Genomic DNA, 27,194 nt, shown 5'->3' on the forward strand with positions numbered 1-27,194 from the left:
AGAGTTCAGGTGCAGGTGTGTTGGAAGCCTATTTCGTTCCTGAGGCTTCAGATCTGGAAGCCAGACAACTAGCCCTTGGAGTCACTTTGGGTCGAAGAGATGCACATCTAGTCCAGACCCAGGCAAGAGGGTGGCAGGCAGCAGATCAGCAAGGCAGCAGTCCCTCAGAGCAGCAGTCCAGCAGAGTGGCAGTCCTTTCAGCAGCACAGCAGTCCTTCCTGGCAGAGTATCCACAGGTCCAGAAGTGTATTGAACAGTAGGTGTTTGAGGTCAGATATTTATGCCCAGTTATGGCTTTGAAGTGGAGGATGCTTCTAGAGGCTTGTCTCTGAAGTGTACAGGGGCCCTGCCTTCCTAGCCCTGGCTCCAGACTAACTACAGGGGATATGCAACCCTTTGTGTGGACAGAACACAGCCTATTCAAGTGTAAGTGGGGCTGGGCCCAGCTCCTCCTTTCCATCCTGCCAGTGATGGCCCAGTCAGTCACACCTAAGCTCCTCATTGTGTGTGGCTATCAACTACTCACAGTCATGTCTCTCAGAGACAAGCTGCAGGCACCAAATAGCTAAGTCAAGAAAATGCCATGTTTTTAAATTTGCATTTTGAGAATTGTAACTTAAAATCCGACTTCATGATAAGTTATGATTTTTTATTACAATTCTAGAGACACCAAACATAAACTGGTGAAATGATGCGTTCCTGGACCGGGATGCTGTTCTCAAGCTTACAGAGACTCAGAGGCAAGAATTGTAGGGGGAGTTACAAGTGGAAGAAGTGTCAGGCTTCATTCAAGATATGGCCTGAGTAGGTGCCCTGATGGACTCCCAGGTGGCGCATTATGAGACCTACTCTGCTTTGCTTGTCCCCCGCCTATTGGAGATGTTATAGGAGGCTAGGGGTGAATTACCTCCTGCTATGTGAGACGCCCTAACTGTTACTATGAAACAATTGTTAGATTCTGGCTGAAACAAAGTTATTGCGGGTCTTCTGATAAATACGACAGTGTTGGTCCATAGTCAGAAATCCCCTTCATATTGAAGCAAGCGATATTTGGAAAACAAACATGACAGTAAATGAAATAATAAAGACTCGGATCGTGAGTGTGCTTCAAAGTAGAAGATATAGGTCCATAAAGGCATGATAAACTTGAGACCACCAATCACTGATCTGAATGTCAGAAGAAACAACTTTGCGTCAAACAAAGAGCTATCACGACCCTCTGTCTCAATTTTGAAATTATGTGCTAAGCATTTGTGTAACCCTAATCACTCCACCTCGTCTCAATATGTAATTGTTGTATTTGCATTTTCTATGCTTGTTTTTCCCCTCCCTTCCTTACTGTTATATGCATCTTACAATGTCATGTTCCAATTCCACCTGGAACCTTGAGGCTGCTGCCAAGCAATTGAAGCAGTTGCTCTGTACCTCATTGCTAGCCAGTTGAGCCTTGTTGCTGTGCTACTTTTCTTGGAATAAACATTTTAAAACCACTTGAACCGATTGTTTTTTTACAAGTGGCGACGAGCTGAGGAAAGGGACACTCCTGCCCAAAAAACAATTCTGCAGCACAGGAGTGGTGTGTTCCTGAAACCCCATTGAAGCCTTCCAAAGACACTTCTTGCCTCAAAAGAAGAAATCTACATATTCCTGAAGCCAACCGCCAAAACTCCTAATTGTGGAAGTTTCCCTAAGCAAAACTGGTAAACATTTACTATTTTCTGACTTTTGAATGCTGGTTTGTAGGAGGAGCGAGAGAACGCACGAGCAAGCGCATTGCATTTTTAAATGTAAATACCTGTGGATACCGTGGAACGAGACGCGAGAGGAAGCTGACGCAGGTTTCCAGACTTTTCCCCTCCGCGTTTTGTCACGGTTTGAAGGCACGTAACACACGCTACGTGTTGAAGTAGCGCGCAGAGTGGCGGCCATTTTGGATAGACACCAATCTCCATGACAACGCTTTCAGGGAGAAAGCTGAGCGTATTGTGCTTTCCTGTATGAGAAACAAGAGCCGGTGATCATAATCCCACATGCGAAGGACTAATAAAACAAGTAAGTCTTATGCAAAGCGCCTCCACCCGCTGCTATAGCGCTGCTTACCACTGTAGAAAATGTTCCTTTTAAGAAGGGGCAAGATTAGAGGCAAATCATACCGCTGCTTTTGCTTTGTTTGGCATTAATTTCAAGCGCATTCACAATAATTGAAGGGGCCTCTGTAGAGGCAATTCTTTGCTTTGTGTGCGATTCATCGCGCAGCCTTCTCTCTTCGTATTAATTTCAAGCACTGCCACAATATCCGAAGGGAAATAGTACATCCTTATTCCGCATAATTTTTTACTAGTAAAGGCAAACATGCAATTTGATCCACCGGACAAGTACTTGAAAACCAGGAGAGATCCTCCCATCCCTTGGACTCGGTGGAAAGAGGAATTTATTAACTACATAAAAGCAATTGATGGAGAACGCATGGGGGCGGAAAGAAAGAAAAGTATATTTTTGTACTATTTGGGCTCTGAAGGTTAAGTTGTTTTTAGAGCCTTACCAAAAATCACCCTGCAGTAGGTGAAGGTGAAGGTACTAATGTTTACAAAGAGGCCTTACAATGAATGGAACTAGGATTTAAACCTGTCACCAACATTGCCCTCAACAGATACAAATTTTATACTAGAGTACAAAATGAAAATGAATCTTTCAATGAATTTCTGACTGCATTGAGATCCTTGAGTTTGCAGTGCAATTTTGGTAATATATGCGACAAAATGATTTGAGATCAAATAATTGTGCACGTAAAAAGTAAAAAGGCACAGGAACAACTATGGGTGTTAGGTGACCCGAAACTTGCTGAAGCTATCTCTACAGCCATGGCTTTAGAACAATCCGAGAAGTGGATGCATACTGTTAGGAATACAAACAATAAATCGGAACACAATTAAGAAATATGTGCTGTCAAACGACCGAACACACACCGAAATGAAACATCATCTTCAGGCTCTAACACTTCTCGCTTCAGTAACTATGGGGGACTTAAAAGATTTGACAGAAATGAGAGATCTGGTGCGTGTTATAGGTGTGGCAGCAGAACACACATGTCATTCTATGGAGGGTGTCCTGCATTAAAGAGAGAGTGTGGGAAATGTGGTAGGATTGGTCATTTTTCCTCAGTTTGTAAAGACCAGAGGAGAAATACATTACCTACACGTGGTAAGGTATCTTGCACCTCAGAGAAATGTGAGGTGGTGCATAAGTGTGAATGTGGTGACAGTACAGAGGAAAACAATGGTTTTGTGGTTTCCCTTTCAGAAGTGATTTCTAATGTAAATAATCCTGATCTTAAGCACTTTAAGAAACCTCCCATGTGTAAAGTTGAGGTTGCAGGTGTCGTCTTGGAACTCATGGTAGATTCTGGTTCCCCATGGGCCATTATCTCTAAGAAATACTTTACAGAGAAACTTATTGGTGTGGTAGATTTAAAAAAAAAATATTTCCACCTGACATTATTGCAGAGAATTTTTTATGGTTCCAGAATAGATTTGGACGGTTATTTCGAGGTCAATTTATGTTTCAAAACAAGAACGAAGTCTATCAAGTTATATGTTGCAGTTAAGAGGGTAAATGTCCTAGGATGGACGGACCAATGGAAGTTAGGTATTATATTGAATCCCCGTTCCGTTGACCCCGTAATGTTGGACGAAAACACAAATGTAGAAAACGTTGCAGTTATAAGTTGTGATGAGAAAGAAAACTTGGTGAAACAAAAGTATAAGGATGTTTTTTCAGATGTTTTGGGTAAACTTCACACAAAATTAAACTTAAACATGACGCCATACCTGTGAAGCAAAAATTGAGGGGTGTGCCGATCAATGTCAGGGAAGAATTGAAGAATATGCTAAATGAATTGGTCACTGAAGGCATCATTGAACCAATTGATTCAGCTGATTGGGTTTCTCCCATAGTTTTAGTAAGAAAACCTGATAAAAAATGAGACTCTGTGTTGATCTTGGAGCTTTAAATGCTGGCATTATTGTGGATTGCCACCCCCTCCCCAACATTAACGGGGTTGTTGCCATGCTAGAGGATGCAAAGGTATTCTCGACATTCCTCACCGAGGAATCCAAGAAATCTCACGGCGTTCATCACCCCATAAGGGTTATATCAATTTACCAGGATGCCGTTTGGTCTGGGGTCTGCGGCCTCCGTTTTTCAAAGAGTAATGTTCAACATTTTTAGGGATGTGGACAAACTTGTTAAATGCTTCCCAGATGATATTTTAATCTTTTCGAACAGTGAAGAGGAGCATCTAGAGCATTTAATAGAGGTGTGTGAAAGACTAAGGAAGAGTGGGTTGACTCTTAAAGCCAATAAGTGCAATATGTTCAAAAGCTCTGTGGAGTATTTAGGACACACTTTGAAAGGAGATGGTCTAGTTCCCAAGAAATCCAACGTAAATGGGATTGTCAATGCACCTTCCCCCAATAACAAAGAACAATTGTTGTCTTTCGCAGGTATGTGGGAATACTATAGTAAGTTTGTAAACAATTTTGCATCTACGATGGAACCTTTAAGGAAACTTTTAAGACACAAAAGCACTTTTGAATGGAAAGAAGAACAACAAGCTTTTGAGTCCATATTAAAAGTGATATCTTTAGAGCTCCCACTATCAAACCTTTCTGCATGAACAAAGAATGTGTCATTATGGTGGATGCGAGTTTGTATGGAATTGGAGGAGTTTTATCACAGAGGTGTGGAAAGGATGAATGGAATGTGAGTTCCGCTTCCCGCACCTTAAATGAGACAGAACGCAGATAAACTGTAATTGAGAAAGAACTCTTGGCCTGCGTGTGAACGATAGAACATTATCACAATTATATCTGGGGTAGCAAATTCATTTTGAGAACTGATCACAAGCCCCTCGTCAACATCTTATCCCCAGGTGGTGGGTGGAATTCCACAGCTCGCATTGCGAGACTCACTTCCTGACTGCAGGAGTATTGTTTTAAAATAGAATTTGTACCTAGTAAGAAAAAACAAAATGTTTCTATCAACAGATAATTCATCTCTCACACACCAAAAAGGTTTGGTCACATCTGATCCAATTTTAACATTTGACCAATTACCCTGAATCAAAGACATGACTTCTTTGAGAGTCGCATCTTGTGCAACCTCTTGAGACCATTTATCTTCAGATATATGGCTAAGCTCTAGTGTACACACCCAATCACTACTCACATCAATTTCATCGTCTTCACAACATTCACTCGGGACCAAACGTGAAAGAACATCAGCAATCCTATTGTCAACACCCGGAATGTACCTGAGAGAAAAAGAATATTCTTGGAGAGCTATAATCCATTTAGTTATGCGACTAGAGATCATATCCAAACCTTTCTTTTCAAAGTTTCCACCAAAGGTTTGTGGTCTGTTCTAATTTCAAAATCAACACCCCACAAAAATCTCTTAAGTTTTCTCACAGCCCAGAAGATAGCAAGTGATTCACGCTCAACTACTGAATAGCTCGTTTCAGGATCCCTCAACCTTCGTGAAAGAAACATGATGGTTTTCATACCATATGGACCAACCTGTTGCAACACAGCACCCAAACCTTTTTCACTTGCATCCGTAGTTAAAATTGATTTAAGTTTAGTGTTGAAACTCCGTAAGAAAGTGGCATTACACACATTTTCCTTAATAAGAGAAAATTATTCTTGACACTCATTAGACCACACAAAACTAACACCTTTTCTCAAAAGAGATCTCATGTAAGAGGTCAAATCCACAAAACCCTTAATAAATTTAGCATAATATTCAATCATCCACAGAAAACTCATAAGCTCTTCTTTAGTGGATGGGGAAGACATGTTACGGATAGTATTTACTAAATCCTCTTTAGGCCTAACTCCACTTCCAGTAATATTATGACCTAAATAGTTTAAAGAATCAGCTCTAAACTTGCATTTCTCCATTTTAATGGTTAGGTTACCATCACTCAATCTCGCAAGAACAGACTTAAGACGAGCATAATGTTGCTCCACATCATCACCATAGACAAGTATGTCGTCTTGATAAATACAGACTCCTCCAAGATCCTTAAGAACATTTTCCATCGCACACTGGAAAACGGACGAGGCAGAAACTAACCCAAAAGGCATCCTAACAAATCAAAAAGTGCCAAATGGTGTGTTAAACGCAGTGAGGTCCCTGCAGGATTGCTCAAGCTCAATCTGATGGTACGCTGATGTTAAGTCAATTGTACTAAAAATCTTCGCTCCTCCCAATAAAACTAGTAATTCACCAATATTAGGGAGGGGATATTTGTCCACCACTACATTTTTGTTCAATTGGCGCAAGTCTATGCATAGACGTAAATCCCCTATAGGTTTGCGGGCAGCCACCACCGGAGCTAGCCATTCCGTTCCGCCTACCTCTTCAATAATGCCATTTTTCTTAAGTTTATTAATTTCCTTTTCCATGTCATCCTTAACAGATAATGGTGCACATCTGACCTTACAAGTCATTGGGACAGAATTATTTTTGAGTTTTATTTTATGTTGATAGCCCTTCAAACAACCAAGACCTTCTCTGAAAACCTTTGGAAATTCGTTTTTTTAACGCATTGGTAAACTCACAATCGTCAGACTTCCTCACCTTGCATACCATATCTTTCAATAAGACAGGGGGATTTAAATTTGGATCCAAATATACACCTAGGTCACCCTGGAGTATCAAACTAATAATGCTGTCACCTTTTTTGGAGACGTAGATTTTCCACTTGATCGGTGGCTCGTCAGGAGAAGCAAGAAGAAATGGAGCAGCTGTAACATTCTGCATAGCACCAAACATGTACAGAAAAGTTCAAGTAAAGTTTAACAAAATTCACCAAGCACAGCTGTGTACAAAGAAGTCTACGAATAAAAAGTAAATGAATGTAGTAAAATAAATGATGATATAAAATTATCCAAAATCTTACACCTTTTTTTTTTTTTTTAAATTTCTTTTTATTTGCATTTCAACAACAGTACAAACACAATACACTGCAGAATGTATAGAATCCAGTATAGACGAGACAGTCACCTCCATATACAACGATGTCCATAATGCCAATAGGTATCCACACAATAGTGCCAGAGCGAGACACAAGAGCAGAATCTCCCCTCGTCTCAGCCCCCAATACACCCCCAACATCTCCCACATCTTCAGCGTCAGCCGCTGCAACCTCTCAGCAATCTCGACATCTGTCTCCCCCCGGTCATCCGGCTCGAGGGTCAGCGCCCTACAACGGATCGAGCGGTGTTTGAAGCAACCACTGTGAGAAAGGGCCCCATATGTCCCGCGGGCGCGTGCGTGGTGGCAGGAGCTCCCAGAAGAGGGTGAGCTGCGTCTGGCAGTATACAACACTCTTAAGCCACTCCCTGATAGTAGGCGGTGTGGTAGCCCCCCAGTGTATCGCAACCTGGCGCTTAGCAAGGAGGAGGAGCATGGCCGGCAGTCGGCGATGTTTAGGCTTGACCATATGTAGGATCCCCAGCAGTGCAGTCTGAGGGGTACATGGAATCGGAAGCTCCGTAATGAGACACACCAGCCGCAGCACCTCCTCCCAAAAGGGGGCGATCATGGGACACTCCCACGCCATATGCAAGAAGTCAGCGCTACGCGCAGTGCATTTCCAACAATTGTCCGTGTCTCGTAAGCCAATACGATGAAGTCTGCGTGGGGTGCGATATATCATATGTATGTACTTGAAATGGATAAGCCGGAGTCTGTAGTTAGGGGATAATGTCTCAAGCATTCTGCAGCATAGGTCCCAGTGGGCATCGAGAATTTCAGTTCCCAACGCAGCGCTCCACAGATCGCGCGCCGCCGGGGTCACCACTGGATGATCGCTTTGCATGCGGCTATATAGACGAGAAATCAGCTTGCGCCCCGATTCCACCTTCAGGACATTTTCCAGAGCCATCAGACTGGGCGGCGGCTCCGGGAATGTCGGGAACAGTGCTCTACATGTGTGGCGAAGCTGGTGATGTAGCAGAGCGTCTAGCGCCGTCGGGGTCTCCGCAGCGCACATCTGCGGTAACGTGATGAAAAAATCTTACACCTTAAACTATTGAAAAATCATTAGTAGCAAACACAGGTTGTACGAAGAAAGTTCCACTGAATAAAGTTGATACCCAAACTCGGACGAGAAGAAATCGTGTGTTTGCAAGCTCAAAATTATGCAATTGAAAGCGTGCGAGTCGCTGCAAAGTATTGACCCACAACACAACGTGTTGAAAGCGTGCGTATCGCTGAGGGATGTATCAATAGAATACACCGTGAACAATACAAGCGTACAAATAGCCGGAAATTCAAGCGTGCGTATCGCTGGAGTTGAATTGTAAAGAAGTGAAACGAAACGCACAATACTCAAAATATAAGCGTGCGCATCGCTGGCATTCAAATGAGTCCTGGTAGAACGGGGTAGGTGTGTACGCGACACGGACTCGGCGTGTCAAACGCGAGGAACTCCTTGCGTTCATCTACCAGGTACTGCAGTGGACTATCCTTATGAATTGTTAGGGTAGACCGAGCTGCAGGTAACACCACATTTGTGACAGAGAATGCATACTGTTTATTTAGATATTATGTTAAATTTTAGATGTAGATAGACAAACATCTTTTTGGTCCTGAAGAATCGCCAGAGTACTTCTCTAAATAGAGCGAGAAACATGTCGACCTAACTGAGGGAGTGTATATAACTTAGTTGATAACTCTAGGTTAATAACACTTGACCTCAGAATTTTTTAACTAGGGGAGAAGACTTCCTAATAAATTAGTTGAGCAAGTACTTCGACCCCTATTTTTAACCACCTACGCTTTTCATCTACATCACTTCAGAGCCCCACACACTCATGCATCCACCGGCTTCATTGGATTAAAAAGATCTCCATAAAAGTGCTCCTTAAACAAGAGCCCGTCGGGTATTGCACCAGCCGACTCGACGCAGGAGCAGCCCGATGATGATGCAATACATTCGAAGGGGTAACGTGAGTTACGATACCCTTGAGTTTGTGTGAGGGCCTCAATATCCAATATTTTAAGTGTCCGTGAACACATTCCTTCCCCTTGTCCCTTTCTTCACTTACAGGAACAGCTCTGTTATTGTTGTTGTACTTTCTGAGGGCACACATAGCTGGACCTTCTTCAAAAAGCGCCCTTACGCCCCCCCCCTGTTCATTTTGTGGATATATTCAAATGAGAATGTCACTAGGTTGCTAGGAAGCGTGTCAAAAGGTTGCTAGGAAATTCCAAACATTCAAGATTGCTTCCACGTTCCTTCATCAAAGCGTAGTGACGTCTCACAAGGATTGACACTTGGTTAAGAAGCGTATGAATTGGTTGCTTGGAAACATCACAAATGGTGGTCACGTTTCAAAGTTAGCGTGATGACATCAAGCGTAAGTAGCATAATGGCACACAAACTTCATATGATGCAAGTTAAGGAAATGTAGAACTTGGCAGAAGACGCGTGAGAAGAATCACGAGACTGCAGTAAGCGGTAAGCCAAAATTCTTTGGAATTCTCAAATGTTTTAGTTTGAAATTAGCTGACGCAACCCAGAGTACGCTGACTCCATTTAAACAAAATTAAAGCCTTGAAGTAAAATTCCATCATATGCGACCATTTACTCTAAACCCATCCACAAGAGTGAGCCACATCGATTTGCTCCCAGCTTTTCATATCCGTTTAAACAAAAAGCGAGAATGTGTCGGAATGCTCCCAACTCTTATAGTTAAATCAAACAGGGTGAGAGGTGGAAAGTGGAGAGTATTTCAGGGAGCGCTTAAAGTCTTAAAAGGTATATGAGGTTGCAGATGAAAGTCTTAAGGGGTGATAACATATGAATTGGAAATCTCTCGCCACAGATGTTGAGATCTTCTTGAAATTGATAGAGCTGCCGACTACGCCAGTGTGAAATTTAGAAGGTAGCAGGCTCCAGATAAAAGTAAGGTTTAATTGAAGTTTATTCTTAACAGAAGATCCCATCCAGCCAGGCTCCCAGTTCAACTGCCTCTACACAGCTTCAGTACCTTAACACTGACATATGTGCATTCTAACCTATGATGCAGAAGAACCATAGAAATGTGAGCAGGAGGAAAGGAGACAATGATCAGTAACCATTGAGATGAGGATATCACACATGCCTAGGCTGTCCGGAATTCGGTTTAAAGCGAATCTGACTGACAGTACCCTACCGGATGAAAATCAGCTGACCCGGTTTAAACCGAGTGTCACTGATTTTCATAGTTGACGGGGGAGAGGAGCTGTTGTGGACTGCCGTCTCTCTGACTGCGGCCGCACCCGAGTACTTCACAGGTCTTTAAAAAGACCATTTAGATAACGAGGCTTTGTTGTTCTTTCGCCTCTTCTCAGAGCCCCTGTGGGCGGGGCTGAGCGCAGAAACCGGGTAGGTTCTTAAGATGAAATAGTAGCCCACTTAGAGGGCCCAGTAGACAGCTAACTCGTCGAGGGCAGACTAAGAGGGAATACTCGTGAATGGAACACGCACACACTGATAGTTCATCCACTTGTTGCATGCCTTCTGTAGTTTTCGCCACAGTAAACAAAGTCTGGCATCCTCACAGCACTAGTCATTTTCTTATTACAGCGCGTGCTCAAAGTAAACAAGGTAACGTCATTTACCGTCGTAAAAGCGTAGTTTGCCGCCAGTGCACTGCGGGCAGACATGATAGCTGCAGATGCCATTGGATATGATGGCGCCTCAGTGCGTGACTCCCAGGGTATCATGTTCCTGGTGTCACTAAAAGTAGCATCAACAAACCATGCACGTAATGAGCTGCCAAGAAGCAAACAACTTTCCAAATATACTGTACATTGCTTGGTGCAGTACATACGTGTTAGTTGACACGTTTTACAAGCAAAATATACGAATACAAATGTCCGTCACTGCCTTGGGTTACAGGAGCTGCCGTGTCCGTGTGGCCCCCGTAGTCACTCGGCTCGGTTACTCACCCGTCATCCGCCTGCTGTCGAGATGATCGGGCGTCTGGCGTTCATTTTCCTCCATGTCTTCTGGCGGTTGCCCCTGCAGTCCCGACAGAAGCTTAAAGCCCCCCAGATCTGCGTCATGCAGAGTATAAGCAGCGGTGACGCGCTATTACTCAAGCCCGTGCAGCTCCCTGAAGTACAGCGCCTCACAGAAGCGCAGGTCCATGCTCCGTGAAATGCCGCCCCACTACTGAGTGGTTACTGACCAGACAAGCCGGCTGCAGCTGCCGCTGCTTCTGCTGGACAGCCCGTGAGCAGGAAGGGCCCCAACAGGTGATGCGCTTGTCTGCTCGCGCGCTCCTCTATTACAAATATACCTGGCACTGGAATTGTGGAGAACGGAGCGTCGCGCGCTGATCAAATTTACACCGCTGCTGCATCCCGACTTTGTGGCATTGTTTTTGCGCTCTATATAGGGGTGCGTATTCTTCTTTACGACGTGAGCATAGAGCATTTCGGATGCTTAAGACCTGTTTTGAGTGCTACATTTTAGCGACTTAATTGACAACACATTTGTTGAGAAATCCCTCCACTTTTAATGAACTCCAAGAGCCCACACATTTCCTGGATTTTTAGCTGGTAAGAACACAACAGGTCGCAGATAAAAGGAGGAGTAACGTTAAACATTGTGTTTTGTGTCATGTTTCTATGCACTTTGATAGCTTAGGTCATGGATCTGGAATAGTGAGGGACACATTGATAACGTTGGGAGAAGTGGTTGAGGCGGGATCCTGACATGTCCTATATTATCTGCAGATGTTGCTCGTGATTTTAATACATATGAGTCGCATAAAAACATGTCAAAAAGTCTGCAGATTGCAGAAATACAGGCTTTGTGATTTGTGGAAACATCGTTTATACATCGGAAAACTAGTTCTGACTCACAGAACATCTTCCGTGTTTCAGGGCGAAGCACAAATAGAATACTCCACCCCCTCCTGTTTGATGGTCACAGTGGGGGGTATCAGAGGTCTGTGACGCAACTGTGCTGCAAAACCTTTGACTGTTACTGACCCAAACGTGACAGTTTCTCCTTTAGGAATCGCGTAGTTTCAGGGTGAGTTTAAAGTGGTCCAGGGGACCACTCTCCAGTGTCTTGCCAGCATGTCAATTACAAAAAATAAAATAAAAGCAGCGCCTGTTCCTTTAAGAGACAAGGGATGCTTAAAACATGATGACATGCTGGGACTGCCAACACAGGCACGGAGGCCTGCTGTCTATCTTAGGCCTCTGTCGTACATTCGAAGAAAATTCAATAAGATGTACAAAATGTGACATGCATCATTAATATTCATGAGGCTGGAGGTTTTTCACTCTCTACAAATATATATGTTGTGATGTGATTCATTTATATGTCATAAACATTTCAAATTGAAGAGCAGATTGCAAAGCAGTCGGTACCCACTTTGCATCCTCATTTGCAAACTGCCCTGGAGTAGGATGTATGATGTAACAACGCGTAGCATTACAACGCGGTATGTTACATCGCGGTTTTAACAACGCAAGTCGTTACATCGACTTGCGTTGGAGGGCGCTGGACATAGGAATAGTGTGAATTACTATTCCAACTCCAGTCTACGTACAGTAGGGAAGGTGTTGGAATAGTAATTCACACTATTCCTTAGCCTACAGCGCCCTCCAGTGCAAGTCGGTGTAACGACTTGCGTTGTTAAAACCACGATGTAACCATACCGCGTTGTAATGGTTGCATGGTAAAGGATGTTTCCCCCTGGAGTATAATGGGCTCCTATAACTTCTTTGCACTTCTTGTCCAGGCTAGATGTTTTCAAATGGCGATGGGGAACGGAGAACTGTAGCCAACTGTACTGGTCCATGTCTGGCCAACCAGTACAATAATAAAAGCAAAGCGTTCCATAAACAACGGTAAAACACCGTTTCAGTTGTTTTTTATGGGGCGAAAATGAGTAACCACTGAAAAGCACTGTTTTTTTGAGGTTTTGAAATCACTGGAAAACACTGAAAAAACACCACCAGAATTCACCAAAAATAGAAACTGAAAACAGGAAAGTCTACACATGCCCAACTCATCTTCTGATTCTCACTATCGTTCTGACACATTTGCGTCTAGGGTCAAGGTGTCAGATTGCTCTAGCCTTTTCCCTCAAATGTTGTCTGAATTTGTTAGGTGACTTAGCGTGCTCCTCTCCTCCTTACTTTGCTTTTGGGAAAAGGGAGATATGTTGTATTTGCATTTTCTGTGCTTGTTTTTTCCCCTCTCTCCCTCCCTTCCTTCCTTCCTGTTATAAGCATCTTACAATGTCATGTTCCAATTCCACCTGGAACCTTGAGGCTGCTGCCAAGCAATTGAAGCAGTTGCTCTGTGCCTCATTGCTTGCCAGTTGTGCCTTGTTGCTGTGCTTCTTTCCTTGGAATAAACATTTTAAAACCACTTGAACGGATTGCTTTTTTATAGTAATCTTATGTGAATATGTAACTTGTCATTCTGTAACTCACACAATTACTCTCTTTCCTTATGTAATTTATTCCGCTTTATTGTAAAGAGCTCTGACACTAAGGAATAAATAAAGTACGCGCTATATAAAAACGCATAAATAAATAAGACCGTTCCTATGGCGATGATCACACGACTGTGGGCAGTACCACACACATTCGCTAAAAACGCGGAACTGTGACGTCATTTCTAAACAAACGTCTTCTTGCTAAAAGCACGCTATCGTTTTAAGCGAGGAGAGCGCTACCCCTTGCGTACTAAAATGTATGTGTTGATGCCTCCGTCGTACGCAGTGCTGGCGTTGTGCTCAGCCTGGAGTAAACACTGAAGTCGAACAGTCATGTGATTAGTGACCTCAAGGTTAGTACGTAAGCATCACACAAGCGGACGTTGACGGCACCAAAAGGCACCGCTACACTGCAGAAATCCGGCAATATTTCACAGCACAGGTGCCACCTAACCTTCAGCCGCAGCGGCTTTGACGGAATACCTGCCGCCACCCTACATACTTAACACACTCCACAGCGATGGGCGGGACCATAGACCACGGCTAGCCAATCAGCAGACAGCCAGTCCATTTCTGCTTTGCACGCGCCCAAAATTCCTAAAAAAACAAGGTTTCCCAGCGAAGTCTCCTTCCGCAGAGCGATCCACAAGGGTGCGAGGGGTCGCAGGGGAGCGGTAGGCCGACCTTTCTTACGGCTCAGGCAAAGAGACAGTCCGGTTGCGTCCCCGGACTGTCTTTCGATCTGGAGGCTGCGGTGGATTTAGCAGGCCAGAGGGAACTATTTCGCGGTCCGTGGCGGAGGGATCATTACACGCTAGCGTTGCTGAACGTGTGGCGCCAGAATTCGTAAGCAGTGAACTGAGTGTCGTGGCGGGAAAAGAGTTTCTGCCAGTTTCGAGTCGGGTCTGCACTGCCGAGCTGTCAGTGTTGTCCACCCGGAAACGGTGCTGTCATGGTTCGCCTGCGTAGCTCGACCGGTGGCGGAGACGCTGAACTCCTGGATACCAGCAATGACTTTATTTCTCTGGACTCCTCCGTTAAGAAACGTCAGTTGACTGAGACCGGGGGCAAGAAGGCCAAGAAAGGCACCCGCTTCGGAGGCCGAGCCAGCAACACTGTGAGTTTCAAGCGGTGTTGGTGATCTAGGCCGCCTAAGATGATACGTGGGGGGTGGGGTGGGGGGGGGGGGGGGGGGGTCTGCCAACAGACTCGATTCAGTTGGGGGAATACTGATTTTTAAAGCCCAAAATGGCTTTAATTTACCCCTTTCTTTCTGCTTCCCAAGTGTTGGTCTGTATATACTCCTGACCCCACCCTGTCTAAAATCCCCGCAGTCTGTCTGTTAGTGTTTGCAGGGGAAGACCTTACCCATAAAATGAGGTGGAGCTCGTCTTTTCTTTTAAAATTCAGCCAGGGTATCTTCTCTTTTGATCAGAGTGAGCCCCTTCAGTCTAGTCACTGCCAGTCAGAGGGACCCCACCTTTTCTTCCCATGGAGGCTCGGCTGCAAGCCCGTAATTACAAATGCAACAGCACGCGTAGATTACCCACAAATACTATCTGCTCTTGTTATGAACAGCCCCCCAAGCCAGCTCTTTGGAAAACAGAATGTTTGACACACCCAAACATCCGTTAACTAAGTTCTGAATCACCAAGTTTATATTCTGCAAGCCTTTTTGAATTTAAATTGATTATTGCATTCCTGTGTTCAACTTTATAGACCCGAGTACTATTTGGCTGCACATGTATGACATCAATAGTTTCTGTTGCATCTGTAATGCACACACACTACAGACTCGAGTGTGTCTGTCTCCAGTTGCATCCTAGAAAATCCTAGTGCCCGTGCTTAGCCTCAGCGTATACAAATCTAATATATTTCTTTACCTTATGAACATGTTTCCTGAATGGCATGTGGTTCCCATGTTTACCATCCCAAATAATGTACGGTCTGGCATCTCATCCCACCATCTTTGTGTCAGTACAATTTCAGAATATCATTGTTCAGGCTTATGTACAAGCATAGAACCTGGCAGGCCGTTTTGAGCTCATTGAGGAGGACAGTAGATGAGAACATGAGCGATCATCCTTCCTTTCCCTCTTAAATACAAACTATGTAGATGAGGATGAGTTAAATGCATAAATGATGCATGACTGCACAATTTATTTAGTTAATGCTTTTTTCATCATAACAAAAATTGCATAGACCTGAAAGCAATAATTCTTTTTGTTTTTTGTATGAATGAGATCAATATTCTATCACAGAAACCTTAAAAAACAAAACGTTAAGACCAAGATAACGTTAATTTAAATGGAACAATACTATGGAACAAGAATTTGAAAATGTGTGGTCCAGCTTAAGATGTAAGCGTCTAAACTGTTTCTAATCACAGCGTAGATAGTACAATCTAGGTACAGGTTCCTGAGAGACGTCTTGAGCTGTTGGGTTCCCGTCAGGCACTTTTAGTGTAAAGTCTCCATTTCTCCCGATCTAGGCTGTAGTTTATATTTTAGCAGTGAACACAGGATTTTCTGCCTGCTTTTGGTGCTCAGGTTTTTTGTTGTTGTTGGACTTTTTATGTATGTGGAGAACAAAGTTCTTGCGCCCTTCTTTTTCCAGCTGACCTAGTTTCTGTATTTGCTGCCGTGAAACAGTCTGTGTTCGGTGACGTTTTTTCTGCATACATGCGTCATCCCATGGTGTCGTTGGAACTACTGAAACATGCTGAAATGTTTATAGTGTACAGATGGCATAGAATTTGTAAATCATGGTGGCTTGAAGAGGTTGGTCATTTTAAAGCAAAACTGCTTGCACACTGACAATACTTCATGCAGTAATGGGAAACTTTCAGTTTATACTTCCAAAAAGGGAATTTTTTCTACAAAAGAAATACTATTGGGTATCCTATTTGTAATTTCACTTTCCATTGTCTTTTTGTCTGATCCACATAAAGGTCTTCATTGTTAAGCTATAGCTGGGCATGCACTCAACTAATTCTATATTAACAAAACAACTTGGTAATGAAGGTTACATTTTGCCTTAACATGTTTATTCAGGACTCTTGTTTTGCACGTATCAGGCACTTTCAGCAAGTGGACTTTTTGGGCCTAATGTGGCGCAGCACAGACCACAAACATGTAAAAACATCGCAGCGCAGCAACAACCAGATCAGTCCTCCAGGACAATCCACTAAAACCAAAGCATAGCGTGAATCCAAAGGTAAGTTAAGGAAAGGACCAGATATATCAAAAGCCAATTTCTTCCAAGGTTCTTCTGGCCAATCCACTCTTAAGTGGAGGCATCTTATCACTAGAACAACAAGTCTCACGTTCTCTAACTACACGATCTACCATCCGATCCATTCTGGGCCACCAAAAATAACTTCTTATTAAAAGTTTCATTGCAGACCTGCCTGGATGAGAACAATGAGCTAATTTAAGAATATTCTCTCGCACCTCATAAGGTGGTACACACTTCCTATTTTTGTAAATAAAATCACCATCCAATTTTAAGTCGTCAGATACCTTAAAAATAGGCATAAGTTCTTCAGAGACATTATTTTTTTCAAGGCCAGCCTTCTACCATAAACCTTTCTACACTTGGCCATAACAAATCATTTTTTTCACTGTCTTTCCATGTTTCCTCTGAAATATTTGCAAAAGGTCCAACTACCACATCCTGAATTGTGGTGACAATATCTGAATCATCATCCTTATTTTTATATTGTGATACACATGGATGACGTGACATAAAATCCGCCGTAACATTTTTTTTTTCTTCCTGGAACAAATTCTGTAACAAAACAATATTCTTGCAACCTTGAAGTTAACCTGGCTATTCTTGCGGTGGAATTCCAACCCCCACCAGGTGAAAGTAAATTTACTAATGGTTTATGATCTGTTCTCAAAGTGAAACTGGTACCCCAGATGTAATTTCTATAATGTTCTATTGCCCAAACACATGCAAGTAATTCTTTCTCCGACAGCATAGCGCCTTTCGGTCTCATTCAAAGTCCTTGAAGCAAAACAGACATTCCACTCTTCGTTACCACTTTTTTGCGACAACACCCCCCCCAATACCATATAGACTAGCATCTACAGTGATAATGCAGTGTTTCTTCATACAGAACGGTCTTAAAGTGGGTGCATTTACAATATCTTGTTTGATGTCAGAAAATGCTCGTTGTACTTCCGTCCATTCAAATACAGCATTCCGTCTTAACAGTTTCCTCAAAGGCTCCATTTTTGTAGCAAAATTGGTCACAAACTTAGAATAGTACTCACACATCCCCGCAAAAGATAATAATTGCTCTTTGTTTTTTGGAGCAGGAGCATTTAGAATACCTTCCACATTAGATTTTTTTGGGTACAACACCATCACCTGTAAGAGTATGACCCAAATATTCTTCACTCTTAAACATTTCGCATTTGTGAGCTTTCAGTGACAACCCATTTTCCTTTAACCTATAACATCCTTCAGACAAATGTTTGAGATGAACCTGATCATTTGCTGGAAAAATCTAAATATCGTCCTGAAAGCATTTTACAAAACCATCAAGGTCCCTAAAGATATTGAGCATAATTCTTTGAAAGACAGACGCCGCAGAGGCTAACCCAAAGGGCATTCTAGTGTACTGATGCAGCCCCTGTGGAGTTATAAACGCTGTTAGCATTTTTGAATCCTCTGTCAATGGGACCTGATGGTAGGCCGATCTTAAGTCTAATGTTAAACACTTTTGCACCGTCTCTCATAGAAACTACCTCATTTATATTTGGTAATGGGAGACAGTCTACAATAATTCCAGCGTTTAATGCTCTTAAATCCACACATAACCTCCAATTTTTTTTGTCTGGTTTGCGGACCAAAACTTTGGGTGAAACCCATTCAGATGAGTTAATTGGTTCAATGATGCCTTCTTCCACAAGTTCTGTTAGCATTTCCTTGAGTTCTTCTCTTACATTGATCAGTACTGGTCTGATTTTCTGTCTTATCGGTGTAACATTACTTTTAAGTATGATCTGATGAGAGTAGTCTTGAGGTTTACCCAATGAGTCGGAAAAAACTTATGAGTCTTTTAAAACCTTTTCCATGTTCTCAGTACCTGTAGCTGAAATGTGATTAATAAAAACACTCATCTAACACAACAGGATCTTTAAGCCTGGGATTCAACATTATACCCACTTTCCATTGGTCCCTCCAACCAAGTATATTTATTCCTTTTACAGCGACATATAGGTGTATGTTTGCAATTCTTTCCTTAAAGTACAATAAAGTTTCAAAATAACCCACCATGTCAATGCGTGAACCATCATAGCTCACCGGATTTATATCAGATGGTGAAATTTTATTAATATCAAATTTTCCGCTAAGTTTTTCCTCAAAATATTGTTTAGAAATAATAGTCCATGGTGACCCAGAATCAGCCATGAGACTCAGATCCACATTGGACACTTGTGCAATACACATGGGCTGATTAGTAAAGTATGTTATCCAAGGCTCCAACCTTTGCTATGCTATCCATTACAGATGCAACAAATCCTGAATTTGTTGAATTATCCACAACACCTTCTTTTCTTCCAGAACTGACTTCTTGTTCCGAACCTTCTAACATACATGAAATCCTTGGGCGATATTGATTTGAATTTTTTCTTTGATCTCTACACACATTCGCAAAATGTCCAAGTCTACCACAGTTATTGCACTCTTTTGATTGCTGGACATCCACTAAATGAAGCCATATGGTTTCTATTTCCACACCTGTAGCAGGTCATATTCATTTCATTACCATCAAATCTTATTTTTTTTCCCCTTTAAATATGAATTTCGAGAGGAAAATTGGTTTGTACTATGTGAATCATTTTTTACCTCATCTTGACGTTTATTTGCTCCCACCTCTTCTGCTTTATCATTTTTATTATTAATATTCTTGACTGTATGCATCCATTTTTCTGTCTGTTCAAACGCTTTTGCTGTTGAAATGGCTTCGGACAGTTTGGGATCACCCATAGTTCTTGCGTTTTTTTACATCTAACATGGACTACTATTTGATCTCTTATCATTTCATCCGAAATGTTTCCAAAATTGCAATGTAAACTTGGAGCGTCATGCTGTTAAAAAGTCGTCAAACGACTCATTTTCCTCTTGAATCCTTGTATAAAACTTAAACCTATTCAGTGCTATATTACTCGTGGGTTTAAATCTTTTCTCCATTCTCATTAATGCTTCTTTGTACACATTGTTAGCTTCTGCATTTTCCGCAATAGTAATTTCAGGCAATGCCCCAAAAACCATCTGTCCTTCTGATCCAAGACAGTGTAGTAATATGCTTTTTTTTTTTTCCGCTCCCATTCTTTCTCAGTCTATGGCCTTCATATAATTTATAAACTCTTCCTTCCATCTTGCCCCTGGTAATGGTGGTTCTCCCTTAGACTGTAGAAACTTAGCTGGAGGATCAAACTGCCTTTTTCTCTTTTTTTTTTATTTTTTTATATTTTGCTTCCTATTAACCTTAACTCCTAACCAATTACTAAATTATTTAAAACAAGTGATGTGGTGATATTTCTATCATACAATGATCAAGTCACTTCAAATACCTATTTGTCATGTATATTTTTTTTATACATTAGATCCAAATAGGTTAGCTTTCTGCCTAAATTCTACTGTGTGATCTATATTTTTTTTTTCTTTTTTTTTCAATAACTTAACTTACTTGTTCTAGACTCCTCTGTAAAATTGTTTAATAATCCTCAATCAAGACGACCGTTTTCCTATACACAGGGGTGTGGAATTTAATAAAATATCTACTTGTCCATGTGGCAGGTTGCCTCATATATCTACTTGTCCCTTTTGTGGCATGCAATGCGGTGACAAATTACGGCAGTAGTCTTATTATAAAAGAGTTCTGAAATAGCCTCTCTGATTATGACAAGGCTCGTACCATAGTAGGGTTTGAATACTAGCAATTCCCTTATGTTGCCATGTTTCTGCAGGTCTACATACTGGGGCTGAGGATAGTGGTAAGCAATAGTCCAGGGTTGGAAGGCCCTTTTGGGTCTGTGCAAACCTACTAACTCGTATGTCCTGTTTTAAGGGTTTTCACCAACTCTTCTCTAATCTTTTGCCATAATGAGAGAGGTTGGAAATTTACTCCTGACAGTGGCAGATGTAAAACTTCTTCCGGGGTTAGGAAAAAAGTGGTTGGAGGAAAAGTGAACTTGAACACATTCAGATTTTCACATGAGCAAATCTACACATGAATGTTTGCTCATGGTAAAATGCAGTTCACAAATATTTTCTAGGAGTACATTTTCTTGGCCTACGTCTGTGAATTCACGGAAACCATATTTATGCACTGAATGCAAGGATATATACCATGAATGCACTTTTGCGACTTCCTTTAATAATTGGGCCTCTAATTAGGCCTGGCCTTAACCATGACCTTTTGTGTTTATTACAATTTGATCTCTCTCTCTCAGGTGGCATCACTGTGAGTGACAGTCTTCTGATCTTTCACATGGAGCATATCGGCACACAAAGTAGTTTTGTTCAGTGCCAGGAACTGCTGTGGCAATGGGTACTTTATGAGACCAAATTTTTTTTTGCTTTTGCTAATGTTTGTTAAAATGGTGAGGGCCCAGCAACTCCCGCACAGATATGGTTTTACAAAAACCATGCCTATAGAATTCACACATTGACAAAACCAAAAGACTGACCTCCAATTTCAGACCAACTGGCTTTGCCAATACTTGTTTATTTTTGGTTTCCGTAACTGTATTTAAACTGGTTACACTGATTTTCCATTATGAATATTTTTGGGAAATACTAGCATACATCAACAGGTTACTAAATGATGCTGCAAAGATATGGTACCTAAAATCTTGCAGTAGTTTATCGAAATGTTTTTTTCCTACTTGCATTTTTTTGTGAACATTTTATTTTGAAAGCAAAGAATCGTCACTCTTGCTTTCAAGCTTCTGAAAATATTTGCATATAATCGGAGAGCATTCTGTGAGCATTATACATAGCCTCATATTACTAAACTTTGAAAACGTGTGTTCAATTTTATACTGGAACCACTCAGTAGTGGAGTCCGAGCTTACAACATTTACTTGAAGCACTCACCCTAATAATAAAGGCATTCAATTAATTAACAATAAATACAAGTTTGAATAGCATTAACACATGGACACATTACCTAAACTGTAGACAATGCCCTTCCCTGATCTAAAATGTGGTACTGTACTGGCAGCAAAAAGGGTTAGTGCTGCAGTTGGTTGGGCCTACTTGTCCCAAGGACAAAATACACATTACAACTTGTTGCCCTTGACCCCAAACAATATGTCCTGGGCGTCGGGCTATAGGAATTCCACATCCCTGTTTACAGCTAGCGTTATGGTTGCTAAGGCTGTATCCAAGGAAAACAAAATGGCCCCCACATTTACGTGGTTAGCTCATTTCCTCCCAGAATTTATTGCGCTTTACAGAATCCGATATTGATATCCCAGAATTCTGTGCGCCTCTGAGGTGCCGTTCGGAAGAAAAATTACGTTGCAACGCTGGGAAGAGACTCGCGAAGACTCAGCGGGTGTGGCTGTGGCTGTCCTTCACCACTTGCATGCGCGTGTCACAACGGTGAGCCCGTATGTTTACTTTTAAAAGATATAACGATACTCTGTATTAGGGATTTTCACAGTACCTTTTACCGACGAATGATGTGAGAATTTAACTTTTCATGCCTTCTTCCTAGAAGACGCCATCTCGTTTCTCCGATGTTAATGATGCGAACCACAACTGGAAAACTATTTTCTTTCTTGAATCCCACACAGGCACATGAAGTCAGACACTCTCTTAAAAACGATTTCAGTTTTCAATCTTCCTCAATTCTTAATGTACTCCCATTTAAGCCATGGCATGTATTCTTTTTCTTTTACGTTGATAACTTGACAAATTCCAAGTTCAGCAAATAATCCTTCTTGGGTTCAGGAAAACTGCTCATCTGTGTGTGCTTTCCTCTGTTGTGAGTAGTCTTCCTCAACTCGCCCCATTATAAGATTCCAACAAATTGATTTAGGATAAAGTTGTTTAATGTAAAAACATCGCAGCACAGCAACAACCAGATCAGTCCTCCAGGGCAATCGGTGCAACTGACTGCTTGGAGAGGTAACATTCTACAAACAGTGTTCTAATTGAACCAGAACCAAGAAGAAATAATAAGTGAATGCAATGTGTATATTGCAAATATAACAGATGGGTTTGATTGTGTCAGCTTGTTTCAGGTCGTTGGCTCCATACAAACTAGAATGAAGGTTTAAGATTAGTAGGGCTCTGTCCCTCCTGGTTCAGATAGGCAGTGCACTTACTTCTCCGAGCCTGTCATTTGTTTAGAAAACGAGTTATTTTTACTGCGAGTTTGAGTTACTTTGCAATTATTAGTAGGGAAGAGGCCAAAGTGTACAGCGCTATCCATGTCTAATGTGAGTTTAAACAAATGGTTTACTTGTCCGTTTGTTTTACACTCTGCCTGAAAGTAGGTGGTGTGGTGATCCATCTGCTAGAAGAGTGGTTTTGATTTACTCATGGGGTAAAGCATGGCATAAACTTATTCATTGTGTGCAGTTGTATGGATGGTATCTCCACCAGCTATTTTAATGAGACTAAATCCCCAAGAAGTTATTTGGTGGTTCGCTGATTGGTACTTTCCACCCAAAAAGTAGATGTGTCAAATGAGTATATGTGCTGAAATGATAAAAGGTGTTTGTGGGAAGACTTGGCGGACTCTGCTGGGTAATGGTGCCCAGGGTCTGATCACTGCTGGCGACCTTTTGGACTGTAGACACTCTTCCCATCATTCTACCTACTGTGAGTTTAACCTCCTTTTGGACTGTAGACACTCTTCCCATCATTCTACCTACTGTGAGTTTAACCTGTATTTGTGTCTACAAATTTATTGGTACACCTATCCCATAAAAATGTATGTAGTATAATGCCTCACTCCCAACACAAGCACACATTGTGTAGGGTTGCTGTAGATGCATCTGTAGCTTGTATATTGTCATTCTTGCTCATGTCCAGTAGTGGCGCTTCCTCTTTGATCTACTGCTAGTGACTTATGAGGCCCCTGCACATAGCTCCTTTTTTCCAACTGCTAATAATTATGCTCATCATAGATGTGGTGATCACACATGCATACGTTTTATATATATTTTTGTTTTCTTTTCCCTTCCTTTAGGAGGACTACTCTGATGAGGAGAACTTTGATAGGCATATGCTGCGATCCACAAGGAATACATCACGGACTGGCCAGGATTGTTTCTCTGATACTGAAAACAGTGGACGCCCCCTCCGGTCCTTAAGGAAAAGGACAGCAAATGGTCTTAACTCGTCGGACTCGAGTTTTGATAAAAGCCCTAAAACCCAAATCGAAAATAATGTTGTGGGAAAACGTTTTACCAGGTAATTTCTCTGAGGATTCAACACTCTTCCTTAACTCCTTGTTTGAGTTTACCGGTTTATATCCAATTGGGCATTTGTAAATGTATTTTGCAGCCCTGGGGGCAACTTGCCACCAATTGCAGTGGCCCCTCATTCTGATATCCATAACCCTGTTTTAACTTCTTTTTAGAAACCGATTTTTCTATAGGAGCTGAACTATCGGGAGGTTTACAAGAACATAGTTTCTGTTCTCTCCTGTGTCTGTTCAGTTATTCTGTGTACATGGGTTAAGGAGCTCTGACCGCACATATATGGGTACATTGCAAGCCAAACAAATGTTCTTTGAGAAGACTGTAGTAAGGTTTCCATTATGAGGTCATAGTAGTCTGGTGAGGTGCAAGCATTGAAAGGAATGTCATTTCTGCTTTTTACATGCTTTTGTGTGCCTTCATTGGTGTTGATATGTGGAATTCACTGTCATTTATGACCAGATGTTTAATGCAGCTGACATTTGACTTCAGTCTTTGAAGCACAGCAAATCTGACAAGATTTAAAGGCCACTTTACTGATCACTAACTTTCTTTATAAACAAAAAATCTGTTGCTTGCCAGTTCGAGCTCTCTTGCCAGAAAGGCCCGTAGGCCCTAAAAATAGCTTGCCCTGATAAAATCTGACTCGTCATAGTGAGTGCGAGTAGATTTTTCGAGGCCTAATAGTGCAGCCACGTTTTTTCCGAGGCCTAATAGTGCAGCCACGTTTTTTCCGTTACCTTTGCAACACATTATCTTTCCAATGGCAAGACAAAAGTACAGACTAACAGTATGGCAAGATTAGCCACTTTTACATTTTTCTCTAGGATTGAATTGGTATTGAAGGCTCTTATTGACTTGTGGTGATTCCCAGAATATTTTAAAGTGAGTTTGTGTATACAATAAATTGAAGTTCTGTAGCACCAGTCCCCGTCCCTGAGCTCATAATAGAAGTTGTATCTTAAGATGCTTTTTTGGTAACCCCACACCCCAAAAAAATTCCAACCTGATGGTCCAGGCTGTTTATTGGAAATTCATGCACATATCTTATGAGTGGACAATAACAGCAAGTAAACTTAACATGTAAACACATAAAAATAATTATTAATCAAATTTCTTCTTAAAAAAAAACAAGCATTTATTCTAAGAGACAACCCTAAGGTTAAGATACATGCCAAAACAGTAACATTTATGATAACGTTCAAAAACATTTTATTTATAAACCAATCAACTCAAACCCCATTGTTTAAAAACGGGTGCTGATCTACTGACATAGTTTGTACTTGTTAGACCTGTCAGCCCTTTGGGTGGTCCCTCCTCATCATTATTTATTTTGTCCCACTTTTGCCTCAAACCCTATTTGAATTTTTCCTTTTTGGGAACCACCAGACTTTTTCGTGTTGCTGCAGATTCAGGGAGCCATTTTAGCTACCCCTGAAACTTCTGTCTGAGGGCCTGGAGCACAAAATGGTGGCCACCTGTGACATCACCAGCATCCACTGGAACCTACCAGCACCTTCCAGAACCCTGTGACCGTTGGAGGCGGTTTAGAATGTTGGGAAGCTAAGACAGAGAGTTGGCAGTTGGAGCTGGCAGTTGGCACCTGACTGGTGAAGAGAGAGGAGCAGAAACCTGAAGGAGGAAGGAGTGAGGCAGCAGGGGTGGAAACGTGTGCCTGGAGTGGGGTCCATAAACCCACCCTTGATACTAGTCCCTACTGACTGAGCCCGGCCTGGAGCCCTGTGTGGGAAGAAGTAAGAAAAACCATCTTAAGGACCTGGACAGCAGGAACAGGCCTTAGGAACCAAGAACAGCAAGATCCTGACCTGGATACTGGTTTCCCTGGAGCCAGACGTCGAGTAGCCTGGAGACCTGGAGCCTGAGGTGGAGAAGCGGCGCTGACTGGAAGAGCAGACGTCGTGCCCAGAGCCGCCAGAGATCGTGAGAGGGCGCCGACGGAGGACGTGAGGTGTACCAGAGGTCGAGGAGGAAGTTAACCAAGGTCGAGTGAGCGGTGTCGACGGGGGAGTGAAGTCTGCCCTCCGGAGTCGCCGGAGACCGAGGTGAAGTGTGCCGGAGGTCGGGAGTGGAGATCGCACTCCGGAGTCGCCGGAACCTGAGAGAATCGTGCCGGAGGTCGGGAGTGGAGGTCGCACTCCGGAGTCGCCGGAAACCTGAGGAGAGGAGCACCGGAGGTCGGGAGTGAGGATCGCACTCCGGAGTCGCCGGAAGTCGACATCGAGCCAAGGCCGGCCGACGTCATCGAAGCTGAGGTCGCCATCGGATCGGAGCCGCCCGAAGTCGACATCGAGTCAAGACTGCCCGACGCCATCGAATCGGAGGTCGAGATCGAGCCGAGGCCGCCGACATCGAACCGGAGCCGCCTACCGGCGTCGTCAGGAACTGACATTGTGCCGAGGCCGCCGACGTCGAACCGGATCCGCCTCACGGCGTCGACACGACTCCAGCGGCGTCGGAACTTCAGAAAAAGGGCAGTAAGTGGAATAGAGGGCGCCAAAGGCCCTGTGGAATCCTAAGAGACTACTCTAGGGGTTAGAGAGGTGCTGGAACCAGCTGGACTGTGCCAGGGGTGAGCTGGGACTAATCTAGAGGGGTTGTGTAGAGTGAGAGAGCCAGGTCTCTGGTATTTCCCCCTTGATCTACCTCAGTTTAGGCCTCAGCCTTGTCCAAGCCAGGGAGTAGACACCCTCAAGCCTTCCACATCCCCACAAGCTGTGCCTGGGCCAAATTAACCCATAGTAATCTCAAATGTGATCTGATTCTATGAGTGTCACTGTCAGCTTTTAATTATTTATTAGGGGCACTGTATTTATTGTATTTAACCTATTTATTGCTTCACTGTATTTATTGGTCCACAGTATTTATTGATGCACAATATTTATTGGTTTACAGTATTTATTGCCTCAGAATATTTAATTGCCTGTATGTATCACACTTATATTTATGCCTTCATTATTTATGATCACCCCTATTTATTGAATCATTAAGCCAGTATTTATTTGACCTGCACTATTTAAAAAGTTTGTATATTGTGATTGTTATTTATTTATCTAATCAGCAACTAAGAGAAAAAGAAGATAAAGAAAGATATTTTCATAATTTTTACGGTGTAGAGTCGTTTTTGGAACGGATGCACGCATGGTTATTGTATGGGTATATCGTATGCTTAGCACGGTGCCTGACCCCTGACCACTCG

At 42.5% G+C, this 27,194-nt stretch overlaps 1 protein-coding gene across 2 annotated transcripts in view; it reads left to right on the forward strand.

Moving 5' to 3' along the window:
• The first annotated feature begins 13,937 nt into the window (after positions 1-13,937).
• ATAD2 (ATPase family AAA domain containing 2) overlaps positions 13,938-27,194 on the forward strand; it is a 424,041-nt gene continuing 410,784 nt past the window's right edge. Inside the window, exons 1-2 of one of the 2 annotated variants that reach the window (XM_085604996.1) lie at positions 13,938-14,637; positions 23,746-23,969. In XM_085604996.1, the coding sequence (XP_085461122.1) occupies positions 14,473-14,637; positions 23,746-23,969 (389 nt within the window). In that variant the 5' untranslated portion in view covers positions 13,938-14,472. The remainder of the gene's footprint in view (positions 14,638-23,745; positions 23,970-27,194) is intronic. The other variant, XM_085604998.1, reaches the window with a different exon arrangement.

Source organism: Triturus cristatus, chromosome 5_1 (genome assembly GCF_964204655.1).
Source record: "Triturus cristatus chromosome 5_1, aTriCri1.1, whole genome shotgun sequence".
Taxonomy (NCBI): Eukaryota; Metazoa; Chordata; class Amphibia; order Caudata; family Salamandridae; genus Triturus; species Triturus cristatus.